This window comes from Nannospalax galili, unplaced genomic scaffold (assembly GCF_000622305.1).
Source record: "Nannospalax galili isolate Female #2095 unplaced genomic scaffold, S.galili_v1.0 scaffold927, whole genome shotgun sequence".
Taxonomy (NCBI): domain Eukaryota; kingdom Metazoa; phylum Chordata; class Mammalia; order Rodentia; family Spalacidae; genus Nannospalax; species Nannospalax galili.
In genome coordinates, this window is record NW_008357039.1 from 1,330,036 (window position 1) to 1,347,551 (window position 17,516).

The 17,516-nt window shown below is 43.6% G+C and overlaps 1 protein-coding gene across 1 annotated transcript in view; it reads right to left on the minus strand.

The window, feature by feature from the left end:
- Window positions 1-17,516, minus strand: part of Unc5d (unc-5 netrin receptor D) — a 128,111-nt gene that overhangs the window by 77,081 nt on the left and 33,514 nt on the right. Inside the window, exons 6-9 of the mRNA XM_017794847.1 lie at window positions 10,133-10,147; window positions 9,207-9,392; window positions 4,614-4,991; window positions 24-108 (exon numbers count right to left, since the gene is read on the minus strand). Of these exons, the coding sequence (XP_017650336.1) occupies window positions 24-108; window positions 4,614-4,991; window positions 9,207-9,392; window positions 10,133-10,147 (664 nt within the window). The remainder of the gene's footprint in view (window positions 1-23; window positions 109-4,613; window positions 4,992-9,206; window positions 9,393-10,132; window positions 10,148-17,516) is intronic.

The following is a 17,516-nucleotide window of genomic DNA, read 5'->3' on the forward strand; positions in this document are numbered from 1 at the left end:
ACCAATGACTGGCTTTCTCTCACCTGGGTTCACCTTGGTTGATGGACATATATATCTCCCAAGAATTCTCCTCTGGGATGGCGCCATGTGGTATGAGTAAACTCACTCCTGAAACAAAAGAGGCCAAGAGGTTATTTATAAATGCCCCAATTATTTTGAAGCATATTTTGAAGGTGCTACTTGAGCACCTAACAGATGTCCACACAAAAAAGGAGTTTCTCCTGGAAATTTGTGAAATAGCAGTCATTCAGAAACTCTAACAACAACACACCCAGGGAAACTGTTGCTTTGTGATAGTGGTCTAAAGGAGAGGGTATCCGCATTCATTTTCTTTTTCATTTTTTTATTTGCAATCTTGCCAGCATCGTTTAGTTCTCTTAAAAGACTGAGCATCCGAAGGAGGCAAGACACTATCAAACATACCTGAGAGTATAAGACTGTCAGCCCATCAATTGATTGCTCCAAAATTCTAAAATGTATTTTCTTATCTTTTTATAAATTTTTATTATTTTTAGTTTATGTGTATGAGTATATTGCCTACATGTGTGTAAGTGCACCCATGTTGTGCAGTGTCCACAGAGGTCAGAAGAGGATGTAGAATCCTCTGGAACTGGAGTTATGGACAGTTGTTAGCCACCATGTGAATGCTGGGAATCAAATCCGGGTCCTTTGCAAGAGCAACCAATGCTCTTAACAGATGAGCCATCTCTCTAGCACCTGTTTATATTTTGATACCCACTGATTTCCAAAAAAGTGTCTGGCATGTTGGGTAAACTAGCACTTTTCTTGAACCTGGTATGAAATTATCTTATAATTTGTGGTTCTGGAAGTGTGAATTACTGCATTTTTTCAGTAGAAAAAAATATCTGATGTGTTTTGGAACATTCTAGGTTATTGTGCAATGGACAGGCATTTAAATTTTCAAACAGCAACTAGAAAGAGTTAAGGTGTATGTCAAGGTGAAATAACGGCGGGTGCTTCCATGAAACCGTGGAGCACGGGGTACAGGAAACCACTAGACATCATCTGAGATGTCCCCACTCTCCTCTCCAGGACTATGAAGAAACCTTTACTTCGGACAAAGAGAGCTGTCTAGAAAAAACTGGTATTTCCTTTCATGTAGATTTTTGTTTATAAAAAGAAATGAACCAGAGAAATATCAAGAGCTTCACAAAATACAACCTCCAAGCATCCTCCTATCTTTTGAATAAGGCAGCTCTCACCTTTCTTCCGTTTCATTAGAGTTAATCGCACAGGAAGCATTCAGGATGCTGATGACAAGCTTCCCTTTCCTTCTATGTGCCTGTTAACAGCTACAGAGTCAAGGAATGCAAGACTTATTGCGAAACAAGTCATTTGTGATTCACGTTTATGAACATTATTCAGCAACATGGTAGTTATCATCACTATCTTTCACTAGAACTAAGAATGGGGCACATTAAAATCTTGCTCACAGCTTTTCAGCAAGGAGATGCATTTATATTCTGAACCTTCACGTCAGTAGTAGGATCACTGTAATTGACGTACTTAGGGACCTCCAATCAGACACCCCTTCAATTTCGTTCCTTAAAAGGAACTGCCAAGAGAAGTTGCCTCTGTTGTGCCCCTTCCTGCTGCTGAACGTAGACTGGAACATGGGCTATGTAGAGTACTTGGATGTTGACTTGAACACAGGCTCCAGTCACCAGCCTCGGCTTAGTTTCTCATTGCACTGTCCCCCCATTGTGTTTCCGTCATACTCTCTAGGACATGATGATGACCCCCTCCCCCTGAAAAACGGAAAAAAAAACCAACAAGGAACACGGAGACCCCATCCTCCATAGACAAGCTCAGTTGACCTTCATCAAGCAACAGCGTAAGGTTACATCAACACTTAACACAGTGCCCAGCACAGAACAGAAACCCAATAAATTTATCATGACTATACATACAAACGTATGAAGAGGATTCGAAATTCTCAGTATAAAATCCAGACTGTGTGCAATGTTGTCTTGTGTAGACCACCATGGCCTGATGATCTAGTTCCAGGTCAAAAAGGAAGAGACACTGGGGCTGGAGAGATGGCTCAGTGGTTGAGAGCACTGGCTGCTCCTGCAGAGGACCCGGGTTCAATTCCCAGCACCCACATGGTGCTAACAACTGTCTGTAACTCCAGTTCCAGGGGATCTGACACCCTCTTCCGGCATTGCATCACACAGGTACACTTGTATACATGCAGTCTATACACTCATACACATAAAATAAAAATAATAAATATTTTAAAAAGGAAGATCCACACATAGGCATTTGGGAGAGGGTTATTTGTGGAGCTTATCCAACCCAATTTCTTTCAAGTCGGCTTAATTCCCTGTGTTTAGCCTGAGATATTATTCATCATATTCCTGAATTCAACTTGAACCTGCAAGCTCATTCATTGTAGCTATAACTATTTTCTCATTCTCCTTCAACCAGAAATTATATTATCATCCTTCAGACACACTTCCTTCACCCTATGCAAACAAACATGTTGCATGTGGAGGCTGATGACAGTCAACCACAGGTTTATAGGGCCAGGGGGTGGTAGTACTGATGGCCAGTTACATATTATGAAGAATGAGGCCCAGTGGGCCAGTTTCATGTCTGTGGTCTCTTAAAGAAGTGTTCATTTTCAATACGTCACTTACCAGTTATCTCTGATTAAAGAAACATACAGCCCCCAACTCCACTTGCGACTCTGGCAGCCTTTTATTTGAGATGACAACAGAGCCACCTGTCTGAGTTTTCTGCTTCATATTTTGCATAATAAATGATTTCCAGCATGCAGTGTATGACAATTTGGGGTGAATAGCGTTAGAGCAATCTAATTTCTGCACCACACTTTCCTTACACTTTAGTTCCCCAGGGGCAGGGTTTGCATTTATGTTCTGCAAATAACAGGGAATATGCTTCAGTTCCCCACACTTATTTTTCCTCAAACTCATTTGCAATGTGCAGCTCCCATCTTGTCCAGTACAGTTCACAGAGGAGCTGGGTGGGATCCCGGACAGTGAGTGCTGCCCGAGCTTTCAACGTAAGCGCTTCTCAAGAGCGGGAGGGAAAAGAAAAGTCTCTGGTTTGTCACGCTTTTATCTTCTGGTTTTCTTTGATTAACATTAAGCAAATATAGGCAATAAATGGTTTTGTCTTGACACTCCCTCAACCCATGCAAATATATGTACATATATACCACCCAGCATACACACTCCCTGGTAAATGCAAAAGAGAAGTTGGGGGAGGAGCTTCCCAGGACACTGATGTCAAAACCTACTTTCTGACAGGGGTTCTATGCTCCACTTTTCTTTTTCCAGAACCACACTTCTAATTTACAAATTCTTACAGGGCTGGGAACTGGTAAACATGGCTGACTGCTTCTTTCTACATCTTTCTACAGAGTCTCACGTCAGCTCACATACCCCCCCAGACGTAAGTCAGAATACTGTCAGTTTTCAGCTGGAAGAATCATAATATACTGATGCTGAGATGTGACACTCGCGCATATTGGAACCAAGATTCCTATCATGTCCTAAAACATTGGCCAAGGAAGATTTGGAGGAATGGAAGGTTGACAAGCATGATTTTTAGAGCTATAGTATAGGGCTAGCTTTCAGAAATATGTACATTTTGAAACACTGTGTTAAAAGACACACTGTTCTACTAGAGAACAAAGCAACATCCATCAAATTAAGAGTAAGTTCAATTTCAAATCATTCAACCAGCAGACAGGCCAGGTAAGCTGGAGATCAGTCCTGCCACATGCTTCATGCTATGAGATAGGACGGCAGTTGGCTCCACCCTCCCAGGGAAGCCTGTCAGAGCACTGGCTTCATACTCTATTCCCATGTAACAAAATGGGCACATGCAAGAGATTTGTCCCTCTCAGCCACCAACAGCTACCTTATGACTGGGTGCACTATCTAGTTCTCAAGACTCAGGACTCGGGAGACAGCCTCTGGCCTCTACTTAGGTCTTGGGCAGTAGTCCGAAAGAGCCAATGACGGCTAGGTCACAACTCTTAAGAGTGATCTTGACTGGAGAGTTGAGGTACCTCACAAAAACCTCCCTTCAAACATAAAGGAGGAAACACATACTTAGAAATTAATTATGTGTACGACACAGCCCTGGGACTGCTGTTTGAATTTCAAAGAGCAGCAACGCGTGCATCACTGCTCGCCAGGCTAGTAGCCGTGTCTATGGGCACCAAGAGCATTGATAGGTCTGTTATTGGTGAACTGTGACTGTCATCGCACTAAATTATTTACCAGTGTATAAATGTGCTTTGGATAAACATGGTACTTGCTGGTCATGTCAAAGACTTGTGTTTGTTGCTTCCTCATCGCGCTCTAGGTAACATATCCTAAAGGGGTTTAAACTAAGGAGACTAGAAAAAGGTGGCCATCAACTCTAAGGGCATCAAACACTATGTTCAGCCTACCTAACATGGAGACGGCACAGTGCCATCTTAGCACTGGTTCTGGTCTCCAAGGACATCACCAGCATCTGCAGCACTCATGGAGATGTATCCAATGAGCTAACTGCCTATATGTAAAGTATTTACAGAAACAAGGAAAATACACAAGCACACACTTACCACCCACCTGTATTTGGCATTACTAAGCGCCCCCCTGAATGGCCAAAGACACCCGTTGTCCTCAGCTCTGTCCTGGTGGGAAGTGATGACAGGTTTTGGATGTAGGGCATTTTGTTTCTGGGATGTATTGTACTAAAGCCACGGTTGTTCCCATGGGGAAAAGTCCCAGAGTGATTCTTGCCGTGGTACTCGGCTCTCTCAGACACTCCCAAGGAAACCATGAATGAGCTCTGGACTTTGACTTTGATGTCGGACAGAGGGTTGAAGAGTGAGGACTCCGTCATCAACTCCTTGTCCAGCGGATCTTGCAGGCAGATGGGCCCGCTGTATGTCCGGCTCACTGTCAGGTCTGGCTGCATGGCGGGATTCAGGAGTAGAGAGTTACCTGGTAAGAAGAAATTTATCTGTCACTCAGAAACTAAAAGGCATCTCCATTATACTTCGCAGCTGCCTCTCTTAACTGCAGAAGAACTGCCATGGGATGGGTTCCGGTTGCTCTGACTGCCCTTAGCTCTCCCTACTCTCCTCATGTAGCATCACTGCTACAATGGATTGGTCCTTAGTGACCAGTGCCTAGGGATGAGGATGTGTGGCCTTCCCAGCCCTTTCTCTGAACCCCAAGGCCCAATCCTTCACTTCCCGAAATCTTTGCATATTGCCTTTTGAAAGAAAGCATTTCTGGCACAAGGTCAGGCAACTCCCTCAGGCATTGTTTTCCTGATCGTTTTAGCTGGCAAAGAAAAGGTAAAAAATGAAAGATGTTTTGCAATGCAGCTTGGAGCAAAATAACATCTGTTCCTTTTAAATGGCAAGAGATGCCACAGTGTGGTGACAAGCAGTGCCTCCAAAGGCTGCAGAACATTCCTTGTGGAACTCTGGGCAGTTCCTGGAGCAGGGGGAGGAAGCGGTGTGCTTTGGAACAAATGGATCAGGAGCCCTCGTGAATCGTTCCATGTCTAGGGAGCCAATTTCCTTTGAACATCACGTATGTCACTCTGAGAAGGAAATCAAGCTCCACAGGGTACGGGGAGTGACTCTGATCTGATTTGGGGAGCAGCTCAGTGGCGGCTCTCTGGCTCAGAACAAATGAACAAAACAATCTTTACAAAAACATGAGAAATTGGACTTTGTCATCAGTTGCTCACCAATTTTTCCATGCCAAATATTAAAAAGAAATGCTGTGATATTTTTTCATGATGAAGCAATCCCATTTATTAGTGAATAAGAAAATAACTCCCCAACCTCCCACCCAGATCAGTCCGTCAATATGACAGCTCAAATTGAAACCCAAACCACATTAAACAATTTTCCTTTGGGGTCTGAGAAAAATATTTAAAGTATGTATTTTTGAAAATGTTGCAATTCTAGGCTGTGCTGTAGCAGCTTCCATTGTTTTTCCATTTTCATAATTTGTAATGGTGCCAGCAGGGACTCCAGCACCCTGGCTTTTTCCACCTCTTGTTCAGATGCTCTGACAGTCCAGAATCACAGAGAAAAGACACAAATGAGCTGAGCTGCTGCAACGCTAACAGCTCCTCAACGATGCTCCCTTCCCAAGCTTGGGCCTGCTCTGCTCAGAGGGAGCCACCATCAAGCAGTTCTTTTTAACAGAAACACAGAGTTCAATAGATGATGACCTTGCTCTTGTCTGTGGTCTTCCCACACAAGAAGTAGGACTGAGGAACACATCACATCTGAAAACAGTTTGAAACAAGTTTCCATGGAGACTTCAAAAACTCATATCCCCAAGTCTCCTGGCTATTTGATCACAGACCCTCAGCTTCTGAAGCTTAATTTTTGACTACTCTCAAAAAGACTCCCCTAGCTTATGAGATGAAGAAAAACAGACTATTTTTTTTCCTGTGAGTTAGACAGCACAGTGGGAAATGCCTGATTATAAATATAGGTACAAGGCCAAGGGTGTGGCTTATTGGTAGAAAACTTGCCTAGCATATATGAGATACAGGGCTCTATCTTTCACACACACACACACACAGATACACACATATGCACACACACTACACACACACACATACACAGACACATATATACACACACTATACACACATATACACTCATACACATTCATACACGGACACATATATACACACACTGCACACACATACACATACACACACATATACACTCACACACATTCATACACAGACACATATATACACACACTGCACACACACACACACACACACACACACACACACACACTCAAATGCACAGTTGAATAATATTGGCTGCTAACTTGATTGAAGCCTAATCAGGACTAGCCACCCTGCCTCTGTTGATGGCTACCTACTCTTCCCTCCCTACCTCCGTCCCTCCCTTCCATCCTCCCTCCCTCCTTCCCTCTGTCCCTCCCTCCCTCCCTCCCTTCCTCTCTTTCATCCTCCTCTCCCTCTCTTCTGTCTTTATATTTACTCACTTTGCAGGGCCAGGCATTGAACCCATGGCCTTATACATGCTGAGCTAGTACTTAATAGTGATCTATTCCACAGTCCATGGTATTTGTGATACTTTTAATTGTCATTCTAGAATCACCCGAGCAGGGACTATCTAGATCAGGTTGGCCTGTGGCTGTCTGCAAGGGACTTCATTGATTATGTTAACTGATGTGAGAAGAGCCAGCCCACTGTGGTGGCATCATTCCCTGGGTTTGGGTCTTAGACTACATAAGAGTGGAGAGAGCTGAGCATAGGCAAGCTCGCACGCATTTGCTGCTCTCTGTTACTGACTGTGGATGTGACCAGCTGCTTCCAGTTCTGGCCTTGACTTCTCTGGGATGACTGCGCTGTGACCTGGAACTGAAACCAAGGGCATCCTTTCTTCCACACGTTGTTTTCTGTCAGGTGTTTTATCATAGCAGCAGAGATGAAACCAGGGCAGCATTCCATTTAACATTCTGCCCCCTCCTGGGTACTGGTCATATTGTTCAAGAAGTGATTATTTTAAAGAAAGTGCAGGCAAAAGCCAGCTACCATCAAAGACGTGGTGCAACCTAACAGTGGATATGCGAAGAGTGGCAGTTACCAAAAGATTTTTTAATCACTAGTTTTGTGAGTCTTGGCCAAATGTAAGCAAAATGTTCAGATACTTTGGCAAGGTGTCTTGTTCTCTTAGAGATGCACAAAACTCTGAATTTCTGACGTACTCTTCTATAAGAAGGTGTGTTCAAGCTTATGTAAGCTAGTGGAGCCCAAATGTGTTTAGGCCAGGAAACCACCCACCACTCATGCCTGCTGCTGGGTGTTCCATAGAGCATGCTGGCACTCCATGATCACAGAAAACCACGACCAGCCTGAACTATATTCAGCACACTATGAGCTCGTCCCATATGCCATGGGCTTTCCCGTGCTATTCTAGGCAAATTCATTTTCACAAGAACACTGTGAGGAGGATGTAGTATCCTCATTTTATAGTTGTGAAACTGAGACTCAGAATGGCTGATTTACTAAGTTCATAGCGTTTTTAGACTCTAATATAAAGCACTTTAAAAGCTTGTAGACTTAGGCCCAAAACTGATTCTTGTATTAACATTTCTATATTTCTATGCTTGTAGTCTAAGACATAGACATTTTATTATTTGATGGACATATGTCTACTTTCTTACATATGATTAAAATCAGTTCATCATTGACTTTGGTTATCATTAAATCTTGTACATAAAAAACACTGCACCAGATGGATCGGATGTGTCCTTATTAGAGGCCTAACAATGAGGTGCACAGAAATAAAAGGCTTGGGTCCCCTAGTCATGTCTCAGTTGCTGGTTCTAGCATGTATGGTCCTCCACGTCAGCAGCCTGTCCACCCAGTAGAAGCTGAGCACAGAGACTGCTCATCCTACCCATAGGTGCTATTGACACAATGAACAGAAAGAAAGAGACAATTCAGATAATGAGGGTCAAGGCAGAAAGTTTCATCCTTTGAAGAGAGACAATTTCTTTTGCTGAAAATTCAAGAAAAGCGTGTCTCATTCCTACTTTGTATTCAGGAACAGGTTTGGCTCATACATGAGAATTAAATGACTCAGTTCTGAAAGTGACCATTGCTGTGGTTTGACATGATAGATGTTTCTTCCTCCACAAGAAAAAAATTGCCTGAACTCGGACACAGTTGAGTCGTTTAGGCTGGAGTTTCACTTTGTCCCTGGCTAACTGACCCATATTTTCTAAACTCCTTGTTACTTATTTGAAGTAGAAGAAAAATTTAAATGTAAAAGGGTATCTTGGAGGTTGTGGTCTAGACTGTCCCCTCAGCCTTCAGTAATCAGTACATTAGTTAATGAAATTAAATAGACAAACTGAAATCAGGCTTCCTAATGGAGAAAGTTGGATAATATGAGAGATGGTAACTCATTAAGCTCACTATATATTAAGGACTGAATTGCTCCTTGAAGTGATGCTAATGAGGAGTTGGGATCCAAGCAGACCATTTTGTCAAATTTGTGTCTTGATGTGTGGAAACAATTTGGTAGCGGCTCCCAGGGCCAAGAGCTGCCATCACACAGGGCTAAGAACACTGGAGTGCCTGTATGAGCACAGCTCGTGGTCCTGAGGATGAGGTGTTGGGGGACCTGTGCCGCTGACCTTGACGGACTGTTTTGAAGTTGAAGGTCTGGAAGCCACCTGTCAATGCAGAAGAGTCAATGACGTCCACGCCATAGTCACTGTGGCTCCGTCTATAGAGGGTGACACCAATGACCAGGACTGCCACGGCCACGACAGCTGCGCCCAAGCCCGAGTACAAAGCAATGTCGCTGGCATTCTCAATGCCTGAAAGACACAAGAGAAATCCTAAGTGGCCGACATGGGCACAAGGCCAGAGAGCCCCCCAGGACATAACACGAGATGTTACTGGCATTTTGGAGCTGCAGCTCAGAGGAAAGGACACAGGCAGCTAGCCACAAGTTACACTCATTCACACAGTAATCATGTTTCTAAAAATTCCTTGTGTAAATCAAAGCAAAGCTAGTCAAATATCTTAAATGTATTAAGGTAGCTTACCCTGTAATAGACTTTCAGAGAATCAATTTTACAAAGAACATAATATTTTTCTAGTAAAAACAAACAACTCCTTAACTTATTTTAAGAAGTTACATTTACCTGCAAAGTTCTTTTGTATCTTATTTTTATTTGAAGGAGAACAGACTCACAGAAATGGCAAAATAAAAATGGGCAGCTACTGTGCTCATAGGGACCTGGGGCACATGCATTTGCACAGAGCTGTCTAGGGTAAGAAACTCACATGGTCTATGAGCCAAAAGAGAAGAGATCAGAGTTCACAAATAAGTCAACTCTGGCATCAATCATACAGATTCAGAGAACACTTATAACCTTGGTTTAGTACAGACAATCATCATGAGAGAATTTTCATGTGAAACATGAACATCTTGGTTGCCAAGAGCTCTTGTATCCATGCTAAATGTTTTGTGACACCAATTAAATGCTAGACTGCAACACTTTATAGTGGAAAAGGGCTGGTCTCGAAGAGGGGACATGCTTTTCTCCCATACCTCTCCTACTCCATCCTATTGAATGCATGGGCAAAGCAAAAATAAAAGCATTAGTTTGATTTTAGGATGTGACTGTCTCCCCAGCCCCCAGGACATGCCGCCGTGAATTTTCACTCTTTTCCATATACATATATATATATATATATATATATATATATATATATATATATATATGGTGTGGCTCATCCCTGTAGCAGATTCATAATGGCTACTGTAATTCAACATAGAAGAATTATCTGAATCGAAGTAATCCTAAAAGAGGTGTAATCTCAATGTATGTAGAAAAGGAAGACTGTGAGAGCTAGCTTCATAATTAATCTTGCAACAGATTATGTGTTAAGTACACTTAATGGGTCCAAAATAATTGCTCTGTCACCCAGCATTGGGCCAAGAGGATAAAATAAACCCATAATATATTTACCTTGTAATTGCACAACACTTACTATGCATCCACCGCACCCTAATATGGTACTTATGTTATCAAATGGGTAATACTAACCACACCAGTAGAGTGAATTTATTTTCAGCAAAGTTAGTGGACCATAAAATAAGGTGCTACCAAATTAAAGAGTGAACAAGGAAATCAAGCTGAACCAGATCAGCAATAGTGCAGTAAACACATAAAAATAATGGGCAAAGAGGATTTCAACCATCACAAAGACTCAAGCTGGAAGGGAAAAGGCATCACCGGCACATTATTAACCAGAACTGCAATTGGGGGGGGGGTGCGCCATGCAGCAGGATGTGACTCAGAGCTCAGTTCCAACTTCAGGATGGTCTGGTAGGGGCTGAGGTAGGGGTTCACTTGTTTATTGCTCTTATCAGGTCTGGGGGGCACAAGGAGGTAGTCATAAACCTGCTACGCTCCTGCCCAGAGCACACTTAACACAACAGGCACATCACAGCAGGACATCAGATACAATGAGGGGACCTCGGATTGAGACCAATCAGCCTTTTCCTCCCTCTGTCCTTGCTCCTTGGGCATTACAGAGTGATGATACCACCATCTGAAAGGGTGCGTCTGGGGAGCCACACACCTGCTCAGAACATGAGCACATACAGAGAAGCAGCCTGGCTGTGCACCTAATGCAGCTGCCCCACTGCTGAGCTGGCAAAGCTCAGACATCTTTAGCATCCCAGGTACAGAAACCCAAAGGACCAAGAGCCAGGAGGATGAGCAGAGCAAAATGCCTGAGCTCCGAATGGAAACCACTGGGCATGAGCACAGTGAGGCAAAACACGGGCAGGGCAAGCTGTCCGCATGCCCCGGATTCCCGTTTTGTCCTTGCTATAGACGTAACCAGAATGCTCATTGTACTTACAGATCCCTCCCCTTGAGGGATCTACACATATGCCTTTACAGCGACACATGAATGTTCCACATAGCTCCACATGCTTCTTCTCCCAGGAAGATGTGCAGGATCAGTTTGACTTAAGAGAATGAAATATTAAATTAGATTTTAAAAAGTGACTAGTTGGGGGCTGGAGAGATGACTCAGAGGTTAAGAGCCATCCTCTAACAGCAATCCTGTAGAACACAAGAGTCTGGTTTCCAGCACCGGACTAATGTAGGGTGGCTCATAACCACCTGTAACTCCAGGGAATCCAGTGCTCACTTCTGACCTCTGTGGCCACCTTTACTCACATGAACAACCCCACCCTTCATACGTACACACAATTGAAAATGAAAATAAATTCTTAAAAAGTGAATAGAGGGTCTCTGGGCTAGGGTGGCAACAGAAGGCAGCGAGACCTTCAGGTATGCATTGCCCATGAGGTTTGCTCTGATGCCTGATGAAGCCAGTAGAGAGGGGCTCCTCTGGAAGGAGGAGGAAGTGGAACTTAGCTCACAGGAATAACCTGGGAATTACAAAGTTCAGCGTGTAATAATTTCATCAATTCCACAAATATTTGCTGAAAGTCAACTGTGTCATGAGTGTGCCCAGATGAATTCACACGGTCCAGTCATTTCTTGCCTAACGCGATGGGGTCCTGGTATTTCAGGTGGCATACACAAGTACTCAAAGCCACTTCTGACATCTTGAGAGTTTTATCCTGACATCCTTGCCCATAGCTTAGATTCTTCTGAAGCTGAACTGCGCATCTTTCTTTGTTCTCTCTTTGTCTTCTGTCTACTTTTTTTGGTTTTTTGTTTTTTTTTTCTTTTTTGGTATTTTTGAGACAGGATCTCCCTCTAGCTCCAGCTGGCCTGGGGCTTGCTTGCTATGTAGACCAGGCTGTCCTTGAACTCACAGAGATCCACCTGCCTCTGCCTCCCGAGTGCTGGGAATAAAGGCCTGCGCCACGGGCTTGCTTGCGTTTTTTATTACTGTTTTCCTCTCTGTCTTCTAATCTTTCTTTCCAAGGGGATAGAGTGGTTTTCGCTATAGATTTCTATACACAAAGCTGAGGGTGAATCTCTTTTGTGTGTGTTCAGGACTGAACTTAGAAGGACCAAAGACTTAGTTTGATGTTTTCTAAGCTGGCTTCCAAGAAGAAGGAGAAAGTCCTGTGTCTGTGTGTTTGTGAACACAGGAATGCTTGCATAGTGCATGCAGAATCACCACATGCAAGTGTGTGCAGTCAACCACACACTCATGCAGAAGGCATGAGTCCACCCATGGAGAAGTGACCACTCCTTTCCAGGGGAGCTACTGGAGTCCCAGGCTTTCATGGCATGGCACAGTCACCTTCCTAGCTTCCCAGCTGCCTCCATGTCACTTTTATGCCAGTGCTCCAGCCCCTCTTTGAACTGTCATCCCACATTCAACTGTGGTTGACTCGTCTGCTGGGAATGTGCTACTAGCAAAAGGCCTTGTACAGTGGTCAGTGTAACACACACCCCTCCAGCTTGCCAAGCATCCAGTTCTTCCCATCTCTACATTCATACCCGTCAGGTGCCAGCTCGAGGTCCCTCTCCCTAGGGTGCATTGCTGTAGTCAACAATGCCAGCTACGGGCTTTAGGCCTTAGAGTTCTTGGGGTTCCTACAATGCATTTTTGATGGTATGTTTTTGATCATTGTCTGAATGGCAGTGAGTTGGTTCGTTCTTTCTAACTGCTTTAAATACCTCAAAAGCAGTATCATCTCTATAATTTCCCACAGAACCTTGCTAATCATGTGCACAACTATTTATTGATTGCTTGCCTGGCCTCAAACTGTGAGGACAGCAATATTAGAAGAACTGGGTCTTCAGGTGATTTTAGATCTCCTGCTGCAAGAATTCTCCTGTTATTTTCATTTTTGCACACAAGCGTTTAGAGCTCTCTGTCCTCTCACATGCACAGTGCTGCTGATTTGCTGGCTCAAGGGGATTCTGAACAAAAGCCTTTCTGTGTCATAAGCAGGGCTTTGCACTTCTTTGTGCTACTGTGGTCTTTCCTGTTCTCTTCATCCCCAGTTTGCTCTGCTCAAGAGTCACAAAACCTTTAGGCAGAGCATGGAAGGTTCCAGCATGTCTGAGAAAAAAAAAATGTCATGTATAATCTACAGCGACATACAAAGTGAAAACAACCAAAAAAAACCAATGAAGGAACCTGTTGCTTCCAAGTGCAGAAGGAAGCAGAGGAATGTACGGTGTGCACAGCACCATGGAGAGACGTCCAAAGTGAACCAGGGAGAGGGGAACTAGGACCCTGGAGGGGAGATGCCAGGATTCACTTGTCCTGGAAGAGGCAGCCTGGAAGGCAACCTCTCGGTGATGGGAATACAAAGGGGTTGTTATAGGAAGAGACTAGACCCACAGAAGACACTCAATGGCTGTCCGTTTTGGAGAAAACTAGCAACTAACTCTTCTGCATCGAAAGGAGGACATGGCCTTTTATTATAGCAACTGGGGCTCTGATTAGATACTAAAATGACCTTTTCTACAATGAAAGTTGTTAAAAAAAAAAAAACTCAACCGTATTTCTGAGGGAGATTGTGAATTCTCCTTTCAGAAAGTCTCTAAAAACCAGCAGGACTTTATAACAGACTGCAATTATTTTATTTTAGTTTTTGGTCAGAGCTGGCTGAGGAGTAAGTGACCTTTCAAAGCCCCTTTGTATTAACACGTTTGATAGCTTTATGAATGACAGCCCTCTCTAGTCATTTATGGTAACCAGTGTCCCTGAGGAGTCAAGCCACGGCTGTTGACTTGATTTGCTGTTCTCTTTTCCAGACTCCCAGGTGAAAAGCATGTTAATTCCTCTTGATAATGGAACATTAACTCAATTCCCATGCTATGAATTTAACATATATCCCCTTTAGTATATACCAGACTGGAATCTGTTTTGCAGGGTTCAAGCAACAGAGACTTAACAATGGAGGGTGGTGAGCGCCTTTCTAAAGGGGATCTTCTGCTTTGTCTCCTGTTAGGTACCCTAGAATCACCACTGCTTCCACTGTAGAAAATAAGGCAGAAAAAAGTGGATTTGTAATGTAAGAGTCGGTGAACTGCTGAGGAATCCACATAAGAAAGAGTCATAAAGAATAGCCAGGGAGAAGCAAAATGAATGGGAGTTTGAAGGGCCAGTTGCTAAGCTATAATTCCCCAGACAGCCAACCAAAGTCAGCTGAGGAAGCAGGGCACACAGACCACCAGAACGCTTCTCAAGTTCCTGGTAGGGCAGTTTATTCTTGTGTCAGTAAGAAGCACTAAGAATCTTCTTCAACTCACTGGAAAATAGATTTTAAATGGTCAGATATGCTCAACAATGGTAATCAATTCCTGTTACATTTGTTATACTTGGAACCTTTTTAAAAAATATTTCATTTATTATTTTTATTTTACGTGTATGAATGTATTGCCTGCATGTAGGTAAGTGCACCCATGTCGTGCAATGCCCGTGGAGGACAGAAGAGGCTGTCGGATCCCCTGGAACTGGAGTTAAGGACAGATGTTAGCTGCCATGTGGGTGCTGGGACTCAAACCCGGATCTTCTGCAAGAACAGCCAGTGTTCTTAACTGCTGAGCCATCTCTCCAGCCCCATAATCCTTGGAACCTTCTGACTTGTTAACCACCAATCAGTGTCTCTGTCTTTCAAGTTTTCCATCTTTGAAAAACCTTCTTCTTATTATTTATTATTATTAATTATTGTGGCTGCTGTTTTTCATTAATTAATGGCAATAACAACTAGGTCTTAAACAATATTACCAGATACCCTTCTGGTATTTTACACTTACTTTTAGTAACTCCAAGAGCCTCACGAAAGTTTCCTGATTTAGGTATATAAACCAAGGTAAGGAAATGACTTGCATTGCCAAAGCCTCATGATCAGTACCTAGCAGAGCTGAGAAAAAGGCCCATGTGTTCTTCAGAGTCAGTGCTCTTGATCATCCACATCCACCTGCTCACTTCTGTCCAGATCACACTGCCTGACCACCTCTCTACAGTAAGAGCCACTCAGAAACCAGCACTAACCATGGATTCAGGTCGCTAAAGACTACAGATGTGATTTTAATTTCATCTCATTGTCACAGCAAAACCTACAAGGTCAGCATTTAATTTCCCACTTTACATATCAAGACAGTTAAGGAAGTTTTACCCATGCTTCATCATCAGCCCAGGCCTGAGCACACAGCCACCTTCAGGACCTGACTGCCTACCTGCTCACTGGGTTCCTTCCTCTCATTTCTTCTTTTTTCATACCTGTACCATGAGAGCCTACCCTGCTAGAGGAAGTCACAGCTCTATTGGCTAGCATTGGAAACAGGACTCTGAGCAACTTCCCCAGGGCCTTCTTTGTAGGGCAAGGTCATGCTATCCATGCCTCATGGGCAAACAGCATTGCATCCTAACAGCCATTTGGAGTTTTTCCCTTTCTCCAAGTCAACTATGTCTTACTGTCCTCCTTCCCATTGAGAAGATGGAAGGCATCCTTCGTGAACTCAGTCCACCCCAACTCAAAGCGCCTCTGGTCCGGTGTACAATTTTTCCCTGTTCCCTGGAGGGCTTCACCTCTTCTGTGTCAGGCCTGCTCTGATCTAGTCCTTTCCTATCTCTACAGGGACATGGCCTCACATGTCTCCTCTTTCCATCTTGCCTCTTCAAGTTCTTCTCCTACAGCAGTGCCCTGCCCTCTGCCCACAAACACAGTCTGGTTTTTCTAATCACCTCTCTCCAAATCCTGCCCCCAGACTACTCTGACTGGCTTCGCAAAGATGTTCCTTCTTTCCTTGCTTCAACCAAGTTCTTAGCCCTTTATTTTAAAGACCTCGATGCTTTTAAAACATTAAACACCTGCTAATACATGATCCACAGTCTCACTGTTAAAATAAAAAAAAAAAATTGAAGCAACAAATGTAAAAAAACTAAATCTTTTAGGAGTATAAAAAGTTGCACTATGTAAAGCAAGTTTGTCCTCAATTTCTTTTTCTCCTTAAGGAACCACTTTATAGAGTTTCTCCTGAGTCCTTTCAGAAAAAGGGCTACAGATGCCTATCATTCACGCTCCCTCCTTCTTTATCCTAAAGGCTGCAGATGATGCATTCATGCTTCACTCTGTTTCCTGCTTCTCAAAATGCATGATATCAAGTTCCTTATCAGAATTCACACGCATTCCTCCATCACATTTGGTTAGCTGTGTGATAACTTTTAAACCAGTCCCCTCTGCTTTAACATGTGATTTCTTTTAACCGTCAACACCTGTCCCTGACTAAACCCCATTCCCCTTTGAAGGCCACTGGTACCTTCATCAGCAGTCATTACATCTTAGTTGTTGCCTTGGCTCTGCAGGAAGACAAGAACGGTCAACTTTCCTTTTAGAATGTACTGTCCCTTAAATCTGATTCTCCTGCTGCTCTGACCCACCCTTTACTTATCTCCTGGTTGTAATACAGACTTGAGAGTTCTGTTCTCAGCTCTCCTTCCTTTCACTGGTCTGTCTAATGGGGTAATCAGTCACATATAGACAGTCCCTGGAACTGCCCAGTCTGACAACACCTGTCTGTCTTCTCTGAAGATCCACTCCAGGCTTTCTTCCATTTGCTGGACACCATTATCTGTAATATGGACTGAGGTCTCACATTCATCATCTCATTAAAGGATTTGCCATTCCTGCATCCTTGGACATTTTCTCTTCCTGAATTCTCTTTTGATGGTGGTGACACAATCAATGACCAGGCTTGAAATACAAGAATCATCTTTCGTTTGGGTCCAGCTAACTCTCCCCTCACTCCCTCACCCCCCTCACCTGTCTCAGTGATTCTGTATCAAGTGTCTGTCACTCTCCAGCTTGAACAGAAGACAACCCTTCTAATGCCCACACTGTAGTCTCCTCTGCCTGGTATCCCACCCCAGCCTTTGATCACTTTCGAACATCAAGCACTAGCCTGGTACTGCCACTCCCAGACCTTTGATTGTTGGCTAGTGCGCACTGAGTCTACTCCCAGGTGGATGTCCTG